Source organism: Piliocolobus tephrosceles, chromosome 2, assembly GCF_002776525.5.
Source record: "Piliocolobus tephrosceles isolate RC106 chromosome 2, ASM277652v3, whole genome shotgun sequence".
Taxonomy (NCBI): domain Eukaryota; kingdom Metazoa; phylum Chordata; class Mammalia; order Primates; family Cercopithecidae; genus Piliocolobus; species Piliocolobus tephrosceles.
In genome coordinates, this window is record NC_045435.1 from 86,364,156 (window position 1) to 86,382,394 (window position 18,239).

General features: G+C 57.6%; 1 protein-coding gene across 1 annotated transcript in view; it reads right to left on the reverse strand.

Annotated features, from left to right (window-relative positions):
- The window catches only part of GNAI2 (G protein subunit alpha i2), a 24,795-nt gene extending 6,894 nt beyond the window's left edge, over nt 1-17,901 (reverse strand). Inside the window, exons 1-4 of the mRNA XM_023231524.2 lie at nt 17,395-17,901; nt 1,641-1,683; nt 1,243-1,384; nt 564-724 (exon numbers count right to left, since the gene is read on the reverse strand). Coding sequence (XP_023087292.1) covers nt 564-724; nt 1,243-1,384; nt 1,641-1,683; nt 17,395-17,512 — 464 coding nt within the window. The 5' untranslated portion in view covers nt 17,513-17,901. The remainder of the gene's footprint in view (nt 1-563; nt 725-1,242; nt 1,385-1,640; nt 1,684-17,394) is intronic.
- Between the last annotated feature and the right edge of the window lie 338 nt (nt 17,902-18,239).

Below are 18,239 nucleotides of genomic sequence, written 5' to 3' on the forward strand. Positions count from 1 at the left end.
TACGTCGGCCGGGCGCGGTGGCTCAAGCCTGTAATCCCAGCACTTTGGGAGGCCGAGACGGGCGGATCACGAGGTCAGGAGATCGAGACCATCCTGGCTAACACTGTGAAACCCCGTCTCTACTAAAAAAATACAAAAAAACTAGCCGGGCGACGTGGAGGGCGCCTGTAGTCCCAGCTACTCCGGAGGCTGAGGCGGGAGAATGGCGTAAACCCGGGAGGCGGAGCTTACCGTGAGCTGAGATCCGGCCACTGCACTCCAGCCCGGGAGACAGAGCGAGACTCCATCTCAAAAAAAAAAAAAGACTGTACGTCAAGACAGATCAGACTCAACTGGAAGAGATGTACTGTACAAGCCATCTGCCTGTCATTCCTTCTGGTCGTTCAGTAACGTGTCACCCACCTACCCCCCAAACCAAAAAACACCAAGGCCTTGGTTAACGGTCTTCGGTTTCATGAGCAAAGACCAGCAGTGTCCTTCTGGGGGTTCTCAGGCCCCCCAGTCCAGCCTTTAGTCCTCCCCCAGCCCCTGCCCTGCCCAGCCCAGCCCCTCAGAGCACTCACTAGGCGGCTGAGTCGTTGAGCTGGTATTCCCTTGAGCGGCCAAAGCAGGCCTGTACACCATGGTCAGCCCAGAGCCTCCGGATGACGCCGGACAGGTCATCGGGGAGCACGCCTTGCTCCTCGGCGGTGCAGGACAGTGCAAATAGCTGCCTGGCGTCGTCCTGGGCACAGCGGCGGGTGGTCAGGCAGTTGAAGGAATGTACCCCCACTCTGCCAGAGGCAGGGAAACCTCTGGAATGGGGCCCAGGCTAGGGTATTCTTGGATTCCCTAGGATGAGACTTGCCCTAAAACCTTTTTTTTTTTTTTTCTTTTTTCTGCGATGGAGTCTAGCTCTGTCACCAAGGCTACGATGGAGTCTAGCTCTGTCACCAAGGCTAGAGTGCAGTGGGGCGATCTTGGCTCACTGCATCCTCCACCTCCTGGGTTCAAGCGATTCTCCTGCTTCAGCCTCCCAAGTAGCTGGGACTACAGGTACGTGCCACCATGCTCGGCTAATTTTTGTATTTTCAGTAGAGACGGGGTTTCACCATGTTGGCCAGGCTGGTCTTGAACTCCTGACCTCAGGTGATCCACCTGCCTCAGCCTCCCAAAGTGCTGGGATTATAGGCATAAGCTACCACACCCAGCCACCCTGAAACCTTTTGGGAGGTGGGAGAGGGTGGGGCGGAGGGCACATACCGCTCTGGAGGGGTCGGCAAAGTCGATCTGCAGGTTGCCCATGGCTTTGACAATGGCCATGATGGACTGGATGGTGTTGCTGTAAACAACCGCCCGGTACTGCCGGCATTCCTCCTCGGAGTAACCATCCTCGTGGATGATCCTGATAGCCAGGGACCAGGAAGGTTAGCGTCCCCAGGGCACTGGGAGTTCCCACAGCTGCCTGGGGCTGCTGAGACCTGCTTCAGAGAAGGGAAAACTGCCCCTGACCCACTGGGACCTGAGGATAAGTGACTGCCTCTGAGAAGGTTCTGGGCCTGGCTAAGACTGGCTGGGCCTGTAGTCGGGGGCAGTACAGGCCCAGAGGATGCAGAGGGGAAGTTGGAGTTTGGGCACTGCCTCTGGGAGACAGCACTTACTTCATCTGCTTGACGATGGTGCTCTTCCCTGACTCCCCAGCACCTGGAACAGAGGGCACAGGTGGTCAGGGGGCAGGCCCAGAGGGGCTCCACAGGCACAGAACAAATGCCCAGACACCTGTAGCCCAGGAGGCGGAACTAACCATCCCACCAGCTGCACCATGAGATGGAGGCAGCTGGGCCTGGTGGGCAGCTGAGCTACCAGGAAGGCAGCTGGCAAGGCCACAGTGGTCAAGGTAACCTAGAGCACCTGTGCCCCATGGCAGACTCTCTGCAGGCCTTTGCCTCCCACAAGCTCTGCTGCCCACCATGGCTCCCCATTGTCCTGGTTGAGTTCAGGGGTCTTGGCTGGAGACTTGGCCAGACCTAAAGGAGTCAACCTGTTCTCACATACATAGGCTCACCAACCTGTGCAGCTGGTGCATGCCAATATGGTACCCTGGGCAGAGCTGGCAGGAAGATGCCCTGCATACTCCATCCAACAGGGTAGCAGCCCTTCTTCTCCCCACACTCTCAGCCTTGGCAACCAGGGCCCTAAGCAGGAGCACAGCATCACACTTCAGCTTTCTGGACATGGCCCAGTGCCCTGCCCTCTGCTCACTGCCCCCAGGTCTGCCCTGAGCAGATGGAGGCTAGAAGGCTAGAATCTGGGAGACCTACAGTATAACACAGAAACGTACTGACTCATGAATCTGGGAGACCTGCGATGTATTTCACACACCCACACCCACACACGCCCATATTGACTCAAGCTTTTCCCTGGCCTGGTACAGCCCTGGCCCATATTTCTCCTTAGCTGGTACTGAGATTTGCTGCATTCTCTCCTGTGTTAGTCACCGAAGATACTATTTCTGTTCCCATTCTACAGATGAGGACATTGAGGCTCAGAAAAATAAAATATTGATCTAAGATCATGTAGCCAGGACTCAGAAGGGCAAGAGGGTGGAGGGAACCCATGATGCCAGGTCCACCCTGCCATTCTCAAAATGTGGCTAAGACTCTGCAGGACAATGCCTTGGGAAGGTGTTTAAAACAGCAGATTCCACTGGGCGCGATAGCTCACGCCTGTAATCCCAGCACTTTGGGAGGCCGAGGCAGGTGGATCACCTGAGGTCAGTAGTTCGAGACCAGCCTGACCAACATGTCGAAACCCCATCTCTACTAAAAATAACAAAAACTAGCTGGGCATGGTGGTGGGTGCCTGTAATCCCAGAGGCTCGGGAGGCTGAGGCAGAAGAATCGCTTGAACCCGGGAGGTGGAGATTGCAGTGAGTCGAGATCATGCCATTGCACTCCAGCCTGGGCAACAAGAGCGAAACTTGGTCTTAAAAAAAAAAAAAAAAAAAAAAGCAGACTCCAAGGTCCCATCCCAGATAACAGAGCCAGATCTTGAGAAGTGCAGCCCAGGAGGCTGTATTATCCAGGGAGTCTGTGTGAAGAAGGACCAGGAGGGCCACCCAACTCCCTGGCTGGGGGCCAGAGGGAGTGGAGGCAAGGCCTCACCTTGACCTTGCTCCCTTGCTGCTGGCTGTCTTGAGCTCCAGGTCGAATGGCCCCCAGCTGGGCCCTGCTGTTCTTCCCAGACCCCTCTGCTCCTGCCCCATCACTGCCAGTCAGACCTGCAGCTGCCAGGTACTACCTGTAGCCACCTCCAGGGCCCTGCTCATGCTGTTCTCTTTGCTGGGAATATGTGCCCCATGCCCCATTCACAGTGTCTCAATTCTGATCACTGTGGCACGTCTGTTCCTCTGTACAGCTTAGCTGGGTGGGCAGTGCGGTCTGTGCAGAGGTCAAACTTGGGTACTCGGGCCAACCTCACCAGTATCCCTCGGGGCTGGTCAAAACTACCTCAGAAGAATGAAGGTGCTAACACACAAACAAACACAAGCAGTAACAATAACATCGGCAATATCGACAGCAAAGCTATATGAAAACAGCGCTCACCATGTGCCGGATGCTGTTCTACATCAATGACACCCACCAACTGCCATCTCCACAGCAATCCTGGGAGGTAGGTTCCATTCTCACCCCGCTCTAACCAATGAAGGAACTGAGGTCCAGGGAGGCTGAGGTCACAGGTTAGAGTCCCCTCTGCAGGGAGCGCACCTGTCCACCATGCAGTCCCTCCTAGAACTGTCCTGAGTGCCTGGTACTGCAGTGGAGCCACACAGTCCACCTGGCACTGGGTTCACTCCCTGTCTCCCCAGGCAGACTCTGGGCCATGTGTGCAGCGCTCAACAAGCAGCAGCAGGCATTGGGACATGGTGGCAGGCCGTGCCAAGGCCCCTGCCCACCTTTAGCCCCCTACGCCAGAGACCACCCTGAGGGGAAGGGCCTGAGCCCTCCTCACAAATGCCACCAGGCATCTGCAATCACTGAGCTTCTGACTGTCCCAGGCCTGCTTTCCAGGATGAGGGGAGGGGATGTGGGGAGATGGGGAGTGACAGCTAGTTGGGTATGAGGTTTCTTTTTGAGGGTGGTGATTATATTCTGGAATTAGATAGCAGTGATGGTTGCACAACCTTGTGGACATACAAATGTGCAGGCCCTGGGCAGGCTGGGGCGCCGTGGCTGGGGCAGCAATCCCCTCTATTGCTTTAGCCCCTGGGCACTACAGGCGCCAGGCCCAGTATCTTCACTGGGGTGTATACCGGGGCATATACCAGCACCACTCCCTCCCCATTGGGCAGTGCATGGCAGAGGGGCAGCCAGGATCTCCATACTAACACTCCTCCACCTGCCGATGGGGACATGGGGAAAGGTCCCAGGAAAGCCTCACAGTGATGCTCCATCACTAAGGCCCATCCCCCTGGGGCTCAAAGCACCCATTGGGGCAGGGAAGGCAGCAGTAGCCACCTGACTATCCTCCCCATTGGCTCCTCCAGAGCAGGAGGAAGAACCAGGAGCCAGTCACAGCCAGGATGGGGGGAACTGAAGGAGCAGAGGCCAAGGATGCCAAGTCTTGAGTCTCCATGCAGTCCCCAATGAGGCAAGCCGAGACTCAGCAGGGAGGCTACCCAGGGGACGGGGAACCTGAGGTCTAGGGTGAAAGCTGCCCCCTCTTGTGTGACTTCAGGACTCCTGCCCACTTGAGGCATTAGTTTCCCTATCTGGACACTGGGAGTCAAGAGGGGGTCTGGCCCTTTGACCACTCTTAGTAGGTGATGTGGGCCGCTTTGTGACCCTGCTGAGGGGCAGTGATAAGGGTAAAAACTCGCTTTGCATCTGATTTTCCTAGCAGCAGCTAGACCTGGTAGACATGAGGTAGGCAGCACAGAGCCAGTCATGCTAGAAGCCAGGATATCTGCTCCCTGCCCCAGCCCCGGGAGGGCCCACTTCCCTGTCCCCCTCGAGTTTCAGTTTCCCCTCCTAAGGCCTCTTAAATGTTAAGAGAACATTCTCTACCCCCAGCAGGGGTCACTGAAAAAAGACCTCCACTTGACAGGTAAGCAAATCAAGGTCATGGAGCCTCTATCCCTAGACTCAGGCTGGTCTCTTTGTCTTTCCAGCAGCTGTGACTCAGGCGGGAAGTAGTGAGTGGCAGGACAAGGGCGTGGTGCTGGCAGTCAGGCAGGAAGCAGGGGGAACAACGGGACAGAGGCAGGGGCACAGCCCAGGAGCAGCTCCAGCAGAGAAGGGGGCCAGGAGCAGAGGTGGGTGGAGCCCCAGTATGGCATCTGGATGGAATGAGTGGGGTGAAGAGCTCTCGGGCAGCCCACAGGCTAAGTGCTCTGGCAGCTGTGGCAGTAGCCTCACTCTCCACATCTCTGGCTGGGTCCCCTTTCCATCAGGACCTGATGGATATCCCCTACCAGGTAAGATGGCATGAGGCTTATCTGTGAGTTTTGCATGCATCCAGCTCCCCTCCCACCTGCCTCTCAGAGGAGTGGCTGAGTCTAGGTTTTTCTTTTCCTTTTTTTGAAACAGTCTCGTTCCGTCGCCCAGGCTGGAGTGCAATAGCATGATCTCGGCTCACTGCAACCTTTGCCTCCCAGTTCAACCTCTGCCTCCTGGTTCAAGCGTTTCTCCTGCCTCAGCTTCCCCAGTAACTGGGACTACAGGCATGTGCCACCACGCCTGGCTAATTTTTGTATTTCTAGTAGAGACAGGGTTTCACCATGTTGGCCAGGCTTGTCTTGAACTCCTGGCCTCAAGTGATCCACCTGCTTCGGCCTCCCAGAATGCTGGGATTACAGGAGTGAGCCACTGTGTCCAGCCTGAGTGTCCAGATTTCTGCAAAGATGCTGAGTAGGGGAACTGAGGCAATAGAAGGTGGCATGAGTCAGCCCCTCCTGCCCGCAGAGGGCTCCACCAAGTGCTCTATCCCTAGAGAGGCCTGCAGAGGTTTCCTGGGGTGGCCTTGATATCCCCACTGAGTCACACCTCTTCCCACCAAGGAAGAAACCTCTGCAGCCTTTGCCCTGTGACACAGCTGCTGGGCCCACAGCAGGTGGGCAGTAATCGCAGTGATGTGCTGGGTGGTGGCAGCTGCTCTGCATTAGAACATCTGCTTCCACTTTGGGAGTGCTGAGCCCCAGAGGAGGGAACCGATGAGAGAAGGGAGACAGTACCACTCCACCTGCGCGAACAAGACCAGCAGGGCCCCTGCAGCAGGAGAGACAGGCCCACAGGTCTGGTCGCTTGATGCTTATTCTAGGCCCCAGCATTCAAGTCACAGCATCTGTTCATCTTGGACCCTCTAACTCCTTAATAGGCTTTGATCTGCTGGGAGGCTGGGACTTGCTGCTGTCCTTTCTAGCTTCAGCTTCCCCTGGGCAGAGCTGTTAAGCCTCAAGCGGCCAGCCAGCCCACCTCCCATTTTCAGATCCTCTCCCAGAAGGAGGTCCAGACTTGCCACAGCCCCGATGTCCACTCTGATGCTTCCTGAGATCCCCAAGAGCTTCAGCTCCTTTCCTGCCCTTTCTCTGGCACTTCATCTGTGAAATGGGACAACACTGTCTCCTTCTGAGAGATGGGTAAGGATTAAATGCAAAGCTCTTCTCACAGTGTGGGGTACATGGTGAGCATGTAGGTAAAAGTTATCACTATTTTTCTACCTTTTGAAAGAGTACAGATTTCCCCAAACCTCTCATTTCCTGCAACCTGCAGAGAAGACTGCTGTGGTCATCTCATTTGAAGGAGAGCTTCTGAAGGCTTTCAGATAAAGAGCAGATGAAGAGCAATGGACAGCAGCTAACAGGCTGATTCAGAGCTGTGGTGGTTCCCTGCTGGGACTCAGCATAACCTGGGACAGGAGTCAGAGCTACTGGCTCCTCTGCTGGCTTTCCGCTCTGTGTCGTCACTTCCCTTCCGTATAACCGGGCACTCCTACACAGCTGGGGCCTCCTTCCTGCCCAGGAGCCTCACTGCTGACATTGCTCACTGGCTCCACACACCCAGAAAGCCGGGCAGAAGACCTCCCTGGAGAGAACCCCCATACTGGTGGGCTCCGTGGGAACACGTGGGGCCAGGGAGAGCGGCCAGCTGACGTGGCAGGCCCGAGGGCAGAGATTCTCAGAAGCAGCAGCGGCTGGGACCACAGGGTAGACTTGGGCAGCGGCCCAGCTCAAACCCACAGCACCAGGCCCGCCCACACTGCCACAACTCCCCAGCCTATCCCAGTGGGACATGGTGGGGCAGGTGGGAGTAGTCCTGAGCCCACCACAAAGGCAGCCCAGACACCACCTCCTATTGTCATCCCAGGAAGGCGCCACATCTCCAGCTCAGCCTGTGGTTCTCAGATCCCGCGCACCCCCTCGTCCCCTGCAGTCCTAGGGACCCAGGTCCCGCCACCACCAGGGGGCGCCCGGCAGCCAGAGACACTATGGAAGGAGGTGGGGGCTGGGAAACACTGGGGAGCGTTTTGTTTCAGAAAAGCAGCCACAGCCAGGGGAGTCTGGGGAAGGCGCCCCACCCACCAGCCCGTCCCTGGGAAGCCCCCAGCCTGCAGACTCCGCACACACAGAAACCATGGCAACGGGAGGGAGGGGCTGAGGCCCGGCCAGACAAAGGCCCTCTGAGCCCCGCCCCTGGCGTCTCTTCCTTCCTCCAGGTGTTGCTCTCGGGCCCCCCTCATTCCCTCCGAGGAGGCTCAGCACCGGTCCGGCACTGGGAGGCAGGGACTCGAGGTCTTGAAAGGGACTGGCAACACCCCCACCCGTGTGTGTGGCATGGCCCTATAACGGATGCCTGAACAGACCAGCGGACTCCACACCTCCCTCCCGCCAGTCTCTGGAACTCGGCTGCCTCCAGCGGCTTCCAGGGGTTTACAGTGCCCATAAGGGGAGCACTACCAACCGGGGCCTGGCTTGCTACTGCCAAGTCAGAGATCTCTGTGTTAGGGAAACTGAAGCCTAAGGTCTTGCCCAACACATGGGAAAGGCTTTCTGGGGCATGGTGTGTCTCCCTCAGTGGAGCCCTTTCCATTGCAGAGGGAAACTCAGGCACTGAGTGAGGAAGGCTGGCCTGATATAAAGGAGGCTCCAGACCTGTTCATCGTTGGCCCCTCAGGCCCCAGGTACTGCTCTGTGCAGGAGCCAGGAGGTGCTGGACAAGACCCAGATCATGTGGAGCTGGGCCATTTGGCACCGTCTCCCCAGAGGCCTCTTCATTTCAGGCATCCCTCCGCTGTTCCCAAGGCACCTGAATGACCTCTCTTCCCTTCTGACTCACAGCAGTGGACTCTGGGAAAGATAACGGGAGCCTAGACCTCATCTATGAAATGCACCCCTTGAGGGAGGGTGCCAAACCCAAGGCCTGCCCTGAGTAGCATTCCTCAGATCTTCAAAGTCACCTCAAACTGCCTCAGGGCCCAACCCAAACCAGCAGCTGTCCTTGTGTCCACAGGCCAGGAGACCATGCTAAGAATCACAGCATTGGCGGGGCGTGGTGGCTCACGCCTGTAATCCCAGCACTTTGGGAGGCTGAGGTGGGCGGATCATCTGAGGTCAGGAGTTAGAGACCAGCCTGACCAACATGGAGAAACCCCATCTCTACTAAAAATACAAAATTAGCCGGGTGTGGTGGCACATGTCTATAATCCCAGCTACTCTGGAGGCTGAGGCAGGAGAATCACTTGAACCTGGGAGACGGAGGTTGCGGTGAGCCGATATCTCATCATTGTACTCTAGCCTGGGCAACAAGAGCGAAACCCAGTCTCAAAAAAAAAAAAAAAAAAAAAAAAAAAAGAATCACAGCATCACAGGTTCTAGTACTGGACACAGAGAGGGAAGAGGCCAGTCTGAGGTCTCATGGTAAGGAATTGGACCCTCTGGGACCCAGAGTCTTCGGTGGCCATGAGGATGCACAGGTCTCTACTCCGTGCATGGCCTCACTCATGGCCCAGAGAGGCTTGGACGCTTCTGCTCTGGCTCTCCTAAGCCTCCCTCAGCCCCCTCAGCCCCTTAAGGCCTGACCTGGCAACACAGCAAAACCCCTAGGAACCCCTACAGGAGAGGGCAAGGCCCCACTAGGTCACAACACTGAGATTCGGAGGTCAAGGAGCAAGAGGAACCAGCCTCATCAACTATCATGCAGTCATCAGCCGACACCATGGCCACATTCCGCTGCCACATAGCATCACACATGCACCCAGCACTGAGCCTGTACTCACGGTGGAGCCCTAAGAAACAAGCTTTCCTTTCACTCCTCTGGACAATTCCCAGTCTCAGGGGCCCTCATCATGCACTTCAATAGCTTCTGAACCTTCCCCAGGTTTGGTCTCAGTCTAAGACTGGGGCTTGTGGGAGAACAAGCATAATATTAGGGAAAGAATGACGTCCTAAGTTGCCAGCTATAACTTGAGCATCACTGTGAGGGGATACGGACTAGGAGGAAAAGCGGGAAGTCAAAAGGTGCAGCTGTGGCTGGGCACGGTGGCTTACACATGTAATCCCAGCACTCTGGGAGGCCGAGGCAAACGAATCTCTTGAGGTCAGGAGTTCGATACCAGCCTGACCAACATGGTGAAACCTCATCTCTACTAAAAATACAAAAATTAGCTGGGTGTGGTGGCGTGCGCCTGTAGTCCCAGCTACTCAGGAGGCTGAGGCAGGAGAATCGCTTGAACCCAGGAGGCGGAGGTTGCAGTGAGCGGAGATCATGCCACTGCACTCCAGCCTGGGCGACAAAGTAAGACTCCATCTCAAAAAGAAGAAAAAAGCAGGGGGTTCCCCCATGACCACATGGCTGTAGAAAGATTCATACACAGTCTTGGGTCCCACCTTCCAAGTCAGACAGCTTCCTTTCCGTCTCCTAAAAGAGGAATTGAGGCCCGGGAGCCAGGGCCCATAGGCACATGCAGAACACACATGCACCCTCACTGTCTGCCTGCTGTCCTGCCTGATCCGTTACTTCCAGCCAGCACAGACTCCTAAGGGGCCATGGCAGTTGGAGGCAAGCGCTTGGCCACCACATGGGTCATGTCCTGGCGTCTCTGTTTCTTGTGTAAGTGCATAAAATCCCTGAGCTTCAGTTTGCCCATCAGTGAAATGGGTGGAATGTCAGTCCCAGCCTCACAGGATTAAATGTGACAAGATAATGAACAATTCAGCTCCACACAACAGTCAAGGCTCAATCAGAGACAGCTGTGGTTATCACCTGAGGGGAAATAGGCCCAGTGAATGCAGCTCTAGACCCAGTGAGTAGGTGCTGTCAGGAGAGAATCCTTAGGCTGAGGCAAGGGCTCCTTTGTCCGCCCCCAGCAGGGGAAATCCAGAGTGAGCTCATCTCGGGGCTGCTGCTGCATTTCCAGGCATTCATCTTAGCCTGTGGCTGGCCTTCCGGCTTTGGAGAGCAATGGCCGCTCGGGAATCTAAGAGCGGCCCTCTGCCTTCCTGCTAGCCCTCCCGCCAGTGTCCCTCTCCCAGCCACAACTTCCTGTGGCCAAAGAAGGGGCCTGGAATCCTTCTCGGAGGCACCACCTTCTCTGGGATCCTGGGCCTGACGGTTGCTGGGGACAACTACCTGGACTGGCTCCACCTAAGTGACCGCCACTAGAATGGCCCACAGGAGTGCACAGATAAGCCTGGGCAGGTGTTGTTTCACCTCCTAGACCCTTCCAGTTGGCAAAGCCCTGGGGGGCCCTTGGGCTCTCACCCCCACCCTAGCACCAGGCAGCCCTCTGGCCTCTTCCTCTTTTGGGCTCCTCCTCCCCCAGCTGCTTCCTCCTTTTCCTCTGGTGTGGACACCACTTCCCCGAGAGGCCCAGCCCTGCCCTGCCAAGTCGTGCAGACTTCACTACCTCCTCCTTCCCACCTGGGGCACACACAGCAGGTGCTGCCAACACCTCCTTTGCATATCCTGAGGCTGTCAGCAGCCTTGGAGCCTCCAGATTCCCCCAAGCCATAAGGATATTTTCTCCCAACAAGGCTGAGATGACCCCACCTTTAGGCCTTTGCTCAGACTGGTGTGGTGCTGCCTTTCAAGCCTTGTAAATGTGCACAGAGGCCGACACAGAAGAACCATCCCAGCAAATGTTTGGTTATTCCATAAAGATTCTTCCTCTCCAGCCACCAAGAGCAGCCACAGCCCCAAGAAGTAACATCAGAGTGAGGGTGGGGTTGGGGTTTAGTAAGAACAAGAGCTTCAGGCTAGAAGGGCCGGGTGGGGCTGGGCAGACGGGGCCCCACCCTGCACCTGTAGTTGAGGGAAGGGCTGCCTGAGAGCATCAGGTACCAGGGACACCATGAAAGGGCCCAATCTTTCGCCTTCCCCAAAGCACCTTGCAGAGCACTCCTAGGGTGCATCACCAGTGGCCTGGCCAGAACCTGCTGACCCCTTTCCCCTCCTCGCTGAACTCCTAGGACAGGACTCCTGGCCTGAGATGCTGGGAAGATGAGACTATTCCCTGGCCTGTACCTTGCCCCCATCTGCCCAGTCCTGCCTCCCCCACAGCACAATGGGATGTAGGGGAGGCCGCACTCAGGCTCTGGGGTGACAGTCTCCTCCTCCGCTGTGGGGGGTTGGGGGGAGTCCCTAGTTCCTCAGTGGCTAAGAGCTTGGGTGGACAAAGCTTCCTCCATCCTGTTCCCACCAAGTGAATGGGTGGCTTTTAGAGACAGACTGAGGAGACACAGCCAGGGACCAAGAACTGAGATCAAGGGCAGAGTATACAGGACCTGTGTGTCTGCCTGTGGCCCCAGTAGCCCCAAGTGCACCTACTGCCCCCACCCCTGCAGTTCTGGAGGCCTATGGACCTTGCTGGGATCTGACCACACCCCACCTTCAGCACTGCCTGCTGCCACTTGCTAGGCAAACAGATGTTCAAGGGCCTGGGACATCAGTGATGCCACTCAGTGACCCTACCTCTCAGGCCACCCAGGGCCAACGCCTGACAAGCTGCCCAGGGTCAAAGGGGTCCTGGACCATCCCCAGGCCCCACCCGGCAGCCTAGGCTCCAACACATAGTGGGTGGTGTGATGCTGCCTCAGGGCTTCTGGCATGGAAGCCCATGTCCCGCAACTGGCTTGACTTCTACCTCCAGCCACAGCAGAGCAGCTCATTCCCTCTGTCCTCACACCTGCTCTGCCCTCAGTCTGGGGTTCCCCTCCCCCACGCTGTTTGGGATGTCCCCAGCTGAGCTCCAGCTGCCCTGATTCACCTAGTCTCTCAGCTCAGGGGTATCCCTTGAAGGACCTAGTCTCACTCCTACCCTAGAGGTATGACCTCATGTTGGCTGTGCTGACACTGGCTTGACAGGCAGGGGCTGAGCCTAGCAGAACTGGGCAGGATGCAGGCAGAGGGGGTCAGCTATGGCTTGGACCCCTGTTCACTCCTTGGTGTGGGAGCTCCATCCCTGCCTGCTCCTGCAGACAAAGCCCCGCCAAGCCTGGGGGAGGGGTGGGAAGAAGAGACTCAGAGGCCCAAGCCACCCCGCCCCCCATTCAAGTGCTAATGAGCTCCAGCAGTGAAGGAGTAGGCTGGGGTAGAATGTAGGGGCTGGAGGCCAGCCTGGGTGGGTACTGGCCACCTGGCACCCAGGGCCCTGCCACATCTCCAAACCTAGACCCCCAGAGGTTGAAGGTCCCCAGGGCAGTCTGTCACTCCTGCTGGCACCAACTATCTGCACGCTTTGGGCTCCCCACTTGCTGTGAACAGCTGCCTGAGGCCAGGGGAGGGGGTTCCCCAGGGCCGCAAACCGGGGCCAGGCAGCCTCTAGGATGGGAGACTCCTTCTCACCAAACTCTCAGCAGTGGGTCCCTCATCCATTTTTTTCTTTCTTTCCTTTCCTTTCTTCCTTTGTTTTGTTTTTTTGAGACAGAGTCTTGCTCTGTCCCCCAGGCTGGAGTGCAGTGGCACTATCTCGGCCCACTGTAACCTTCACTTCCTAGGTTCAAGCGATTCTCATGCCTCCTGAGTAGCTGGGGTTACAGGCTCACACCATCATACCTGGCTAATTTTTTTGTATTTTTAGTAGAGACGGGGTTTCACCATGTTGGCCAGGCTGGTCTTGAACTCCTGACCTCAGGTGATCTGCCTGCCTCGACCTCCCAAAGTGCTGGGATTACAGGCGTGAGCCACTGCACCTGGCCTTCCTCATCCACTTTTCATACCTCCAGGCTTTGCCGGACTGTCCCTGTAACACCTGTGGCTGCAGGGAGGCACTCTGCCCCCAGGTTATGAGTGGAGAGCAGGACTCCTGCCAGGGCTTCACCTGATGCTGAGTTTCTCAGCCAGTGCCATAGGTGGAACTGGGATTCGAACTCAGGTCTGGATTACCCCATGGGCTGGTCTAGGGAGGGTGGCTCTTTTCCCCCGGGCCAGGAAACACCCACCCAAGCTCTTGGGAATACAGGCCAAGTCTTGTATTCCCGCTGCGGTGTTCTTGTCGAGTTGGTCCCTCTGCCCCCCAGTGCCTAGCCCTGGCAAATGGTGTTCATCCTTCACAGCTGCCCAGCAGACGCCTCCTCCAGGAAGCCCCCCGCTTCACAGGCACCACTAGAGTCTAACCCACTACCCAGCCAGCCAGAATCCCAGGCTAGTCCTTCCCATCTATCTCCAGCTAGACCAGGCTCCAGTGGCTGCCCCAGGATTATACTTACCCCTCTCCCAGGAGTTCTGCCCTGTTCATGGACATGTTCAATCACTTCATTCTGTCCATATATACTCATTAGGCATCTATAGTATGCCAGTCCTTTGCAAGAGACACAGACAGGAGAGAGGTCACAAAACCCCCTTTCTTCTCTTGGTAAACTTCATTGAGCCCTTGCTATGTGCAGTCTCTGCGCTGGCCAGTACCAGGACCCTCACGGCATTGCTCTGGTCTGAGCCTCAGGGCTGTGGGGCAGCCCCAGCTATACCAGCCAGCTCAAGCTCGACGGTGGCTACTGGAGTGTCAGAGACAGCAGCCCTCTAGCAGCACACCAAAAGCCTGAGTTGGAAGGAAGAATCCAAAGCCACTCTGCTGAGCAGGAGTTCCGCACTGCGGAGGGTAAGAACTGTCTCTTAGGTGCCAGCATAGCCTGTGGTGGGGCTGGGAAGAAACAGCCTGAAGAACTTTTCTCAGTGTCCCCTCAATGCTGGTCACCAACCCTGCGGTGGGCCTGTGGGCCCTTGCCACCTGCCCACAGTACACAAACTGCCACTCAGTTTACTCCTCTATCTACCCAAAATCAGGTTCAGAGGATACTTCCTTCATTCATCAAACAGCTGAGAAGCACCCAGTAGATGCCAGGCTCCATGCTGGGCACAGAAATGAAGGACTTAGCCCTGCCCTGCAGTCTCCAAGCATCTGAGGGGGGAAACAACAGTGCTGGGAGCCAGATGTTTTACAGCCTTGGTCGAAGGAGGATGTCCAGGAAGGATCCTGGGAGGTGATCCGGGAGTAAAGTTTTAAAGAACAATCAAGTAGGGAACAACAGTTCTGCAAAGTTCCAGGGGCAAGAAAGAACTGCTCTGTTTACATTCTGAAGCCTTTATGGAGCCAGTGGTGGACACTGTTTCCTTTTTCTGTGAAGCCGTCCACACAAGCCCATTCCAAATCAGAGACTCTCCCCGCTCACAAACACTCTGGCTTCCTTTCCCTTAAGTGCCCAGACCAGGGCCCCAGATTCCACCTGGGCCTAGCTGGTCAATCACATTGAGCTGGGTAGGAGTGGGGAGCATCCCTAGTGCAGGACTGGTATCTGCTCCCCCTACCAAGCTGCCAGGAAATACTCTCTTGCCTGTGTGTACCACATCAGCCTCTACCCTGGTGACAAGAACTGTGCCCGCCTGCTGGCAGAGCTACCCAGGATGGAGGGAGGCAGTGTGCAGGCGGGGCAGCAGGCGTGGTTCTGGCTGGGAGGGAAGGCTGGCAGTTGCCCAACCTGAGTCCCGTTGCCTGGACAAAGTCTCCCGCTACATGGGACAGGCACCCAGAACTCTGAACTTGCCACAGCTGGGCTCCCATCACCACCTTGCACCTGGATGGGAAAGGCATGGCTCAAGCCAGGATCCCTCCCCAGGCAGCCATGGCAGATTGGGTCGTCAATATCGGGCAGAGCTTGCTTAGAGCCCTTTGCAGCACACTGCAGGGTCTTAACTCCCAACCCACATCCCCAACAAGAACCACCAGGAGGCTCTTGTTCTCCCCATCCTGAGCTGGGATACTCCTTTGGCCCAAACCCAGGAAGCCCATTTCACAGAGTAAGCAAAGGCCAGAAGGCCAGGACCCCAGGGTGAACTCCCCAGGCTAGAAAGTGCTAAGCCAGACCCTGCATCCCTGGCTGCTGCCAGCCCAGTGTGGGAGGAGTTGCCCAGTCTCACATGACTTAGCCCAAAAGCTGAGCTGGGCTCCAAGGAGCAAGCCTGGTGGGATCAGGGACCCTTCTGGTGTCAGGACACAAAACTAGCCAGAAGCCCTACGCTCCCCCAGCTCTATGGTCCAGTCTCGCATTTCCTCAGTCACCACAGTAACTGCAATCAGCCTAGGGAGAGGCTGGCTAGAGACTCCTGGCTGGGCACTGGGAGGCAGTGGTACCGGAAGTGCCCTCCCCAGGCCCATCGGGCAGCAGCAGCAGCAGCGATGGGCATTCCGCCGCGTCGACACCCACTCACTGCCGCTGCTGCACTCACAGCAGAGACAGGAAGAGGCAAGCGCCCAACGCAAAGCAGCCCAGGAGGCTGGGCCGCCGCCCCTTCCCGCCCCTTCTCTTCCTCCCTGAGGCAGCAGCGAAGCGGATGCCATTTTGAAACCTCCGAGGCTGTGCCCCGGAGGCCGGGTCCGCAGGGACAGTCAACAGATGGGCCCATAATGAACATACATGCTGTTCCTCGGCCACAGGCCCAGCCCGAAAAGCCTTGCTTTTCACAGCCCGGGAGCCCCATGACAGTTCTGAAGCTGAGGGGCCACACCCCCCCATGCAGTACTCAGCCTACAACGGTGCTGTGCTGTTGCAAGGGCCTCCCTCCCCCAACTCTAAAACCCCCAAATCAAAATCAGACTGCCACTGGGCACCACCCCTACTTCCAGTGGGAGGCTGGATGGGGACAGCTAGTAGGCCCACTGTCTTTGCAAAAGGCCAGCTGGGATGCTCCGAGGCACCCTGGCCCACCCCTAGCTGGCCCCTCAACTCCTCATTCAGCTAGTCCACCATCCCCCTTCACAGGGTCCCAAGATCCAACAAGCCCCTGAACTCTCAGAGGCTACATCCCAGGCCTTGCAGCCCAGAAGGGGTGTGGGCAGCCCAGCACCTACTAGCAGATCTCTTGGGCTCACCCGCAGGGGCAGCAATATGTCGGCTGTCTCACCACTTCCACTTCCCCCCACCCCTCTAGCAGCCACCATCTTTCCTGGCCTTGGAGGCGACCACAACCCTAACTCCTCCACACTCTCTCCTACTTCCCAGACTGGCCTTCGAAACTGGGAAACATGAGCCCGCAGAGCCTCCCTGGGAAGCCTGAGGCCTGGCCCCCTCCCACAGCGTGACCAGTGGAGCCTCAGTCCAGCCCCGTGGGGGTTCTGCGTAAGGCAGCCTAGGCCCTCTCCAATCCGGGGCTCCCTCCTCCTAGCCCAGCCCACTTGGTGCAGGAGAGGTGGAAGGATTGGGGAAGGCCAGAGTGTAAGAGGACTTAGTGGAGGATCAGCAGAAGGTTTCCGGAGTGATGCTTGCAGAGAAGGACTTGGAGGGCAGGAAGCAGGGAGCAGGGCTCGCTGAAGGGGTTCCAGTTGGAGAGCGGGCTCAAGAGCAGTTTCCCATTAGAGAGGTTCCTTGGGTCAGAACGCACAGGTGGAAGATACAGATTCCAGACTAGGGATGGGGCACAGAGGGAGAAGGAGGGAGTGGGTAGGGGGCCTGGCAGGGGCTCCGCGGAATGCTCATGCCCAACAGGAATAAAAGGCGCAGATGAGGAAAACAAGTGGAGCCTGAGGGTTGGGGAACAAGTGGCGAGCATCCTGGGGGTTTGGGTAAAGTGTAAGGAAGGATGGCGGGGTCCCTGAAGTTCTGTGAAGCTGGTTAGCAAGGGGGGATGGCCAAGCAGGGCACTTGGCACAGGGCACTTGGCACTGGGCAACACCAGGGCACTGGACCGCGGGTGTTGGGGCACTGTTGACTGGATTTGAAGGTCTGGGATGAGATAGGGGTCTGGTCTAGAGTCTGGGCAGGATCGAAGGTCTAGCCCAACCTAGAGTTTTCAACCCTGGTCCTGGCCCAGGTGTGGGGTCCCAGACAGCCCGAGTCTGGGAGTTCGAAGCCCTAGTATGAGAGGTCAAAGTCCTTGTCTGGGGATTCGAGCTGGGAATTAAGGATCCCAGTGCGGGACGCGGCCTCACCCAACAGCAGCAACTTCACCTCCCGCGCCGCCTTCTCCCCGTCCTCCCGCAGGTTCTTGTCGATCATCTTAGAGCGCTCGGCCGCCGCCTTGTCCTCGGCGCTCACGGTGCAGCCCATCCCGCCGTCCGCCGGCCCGGCCGCCGCCCGGCCCCCACACGGCCCACGGCCCGGCTCGGCCCCGCCCGGCCCCGCCCGACCCGCTCCGCTCCTACTACCAGCCCTCTGCGGGAAGCTCTCGGGTCTGCAGTTCGGAGCGTCTGCAGGAGGCGCCTTCCCGACCGCCGCGCACCGACGGCGGGGCGGGCCGGGGGTGGGGCCTGGGCTAACCAAGCCCGGGACTGGGCCGGGGCGGGCCTGGAGGCGGGGCCAGAGGAGATTCGAGGCTGGTGATTGGCTCGAGGGCGGGCCGAAGGGGGCAGTTAGGCGCAGCCCAGGCTCGGGCCTCGGCTGCAGGCGTGGCCACGCGGAGCAAAGGCAATAGGGGTGGATCCAAACCCAGGGACCCGGCACTGGGCGGGTTGCAGGCGGGGCCGGGCTGTGATTGGGTGCGGAGCGCCGGGAGCTCAGTTGCTGGACAGCCGGGAGGGCGGATCTGGTAGCCCCAGGGTGGGGATCCGGTGCCCTCGAGGACAGAGCAGGAACCAGCGCTCTGAGCTTCTGCGAGTTGGGCGAGTTAGGTGGAGGAGGCGTGTCTTTGTCATTTGTTAAAGTTAATGAGTCCAATAAACTTGTTTTGGAATCTACAGAACTCGGGAGGCTTTCTGGACTGCGGTTTTCTCTGTCTTAAGGCGGTAAACCGCCTTCTCCCTCTGGGTTGCAGCAAATCGAAAAAGAAAACTCAAAG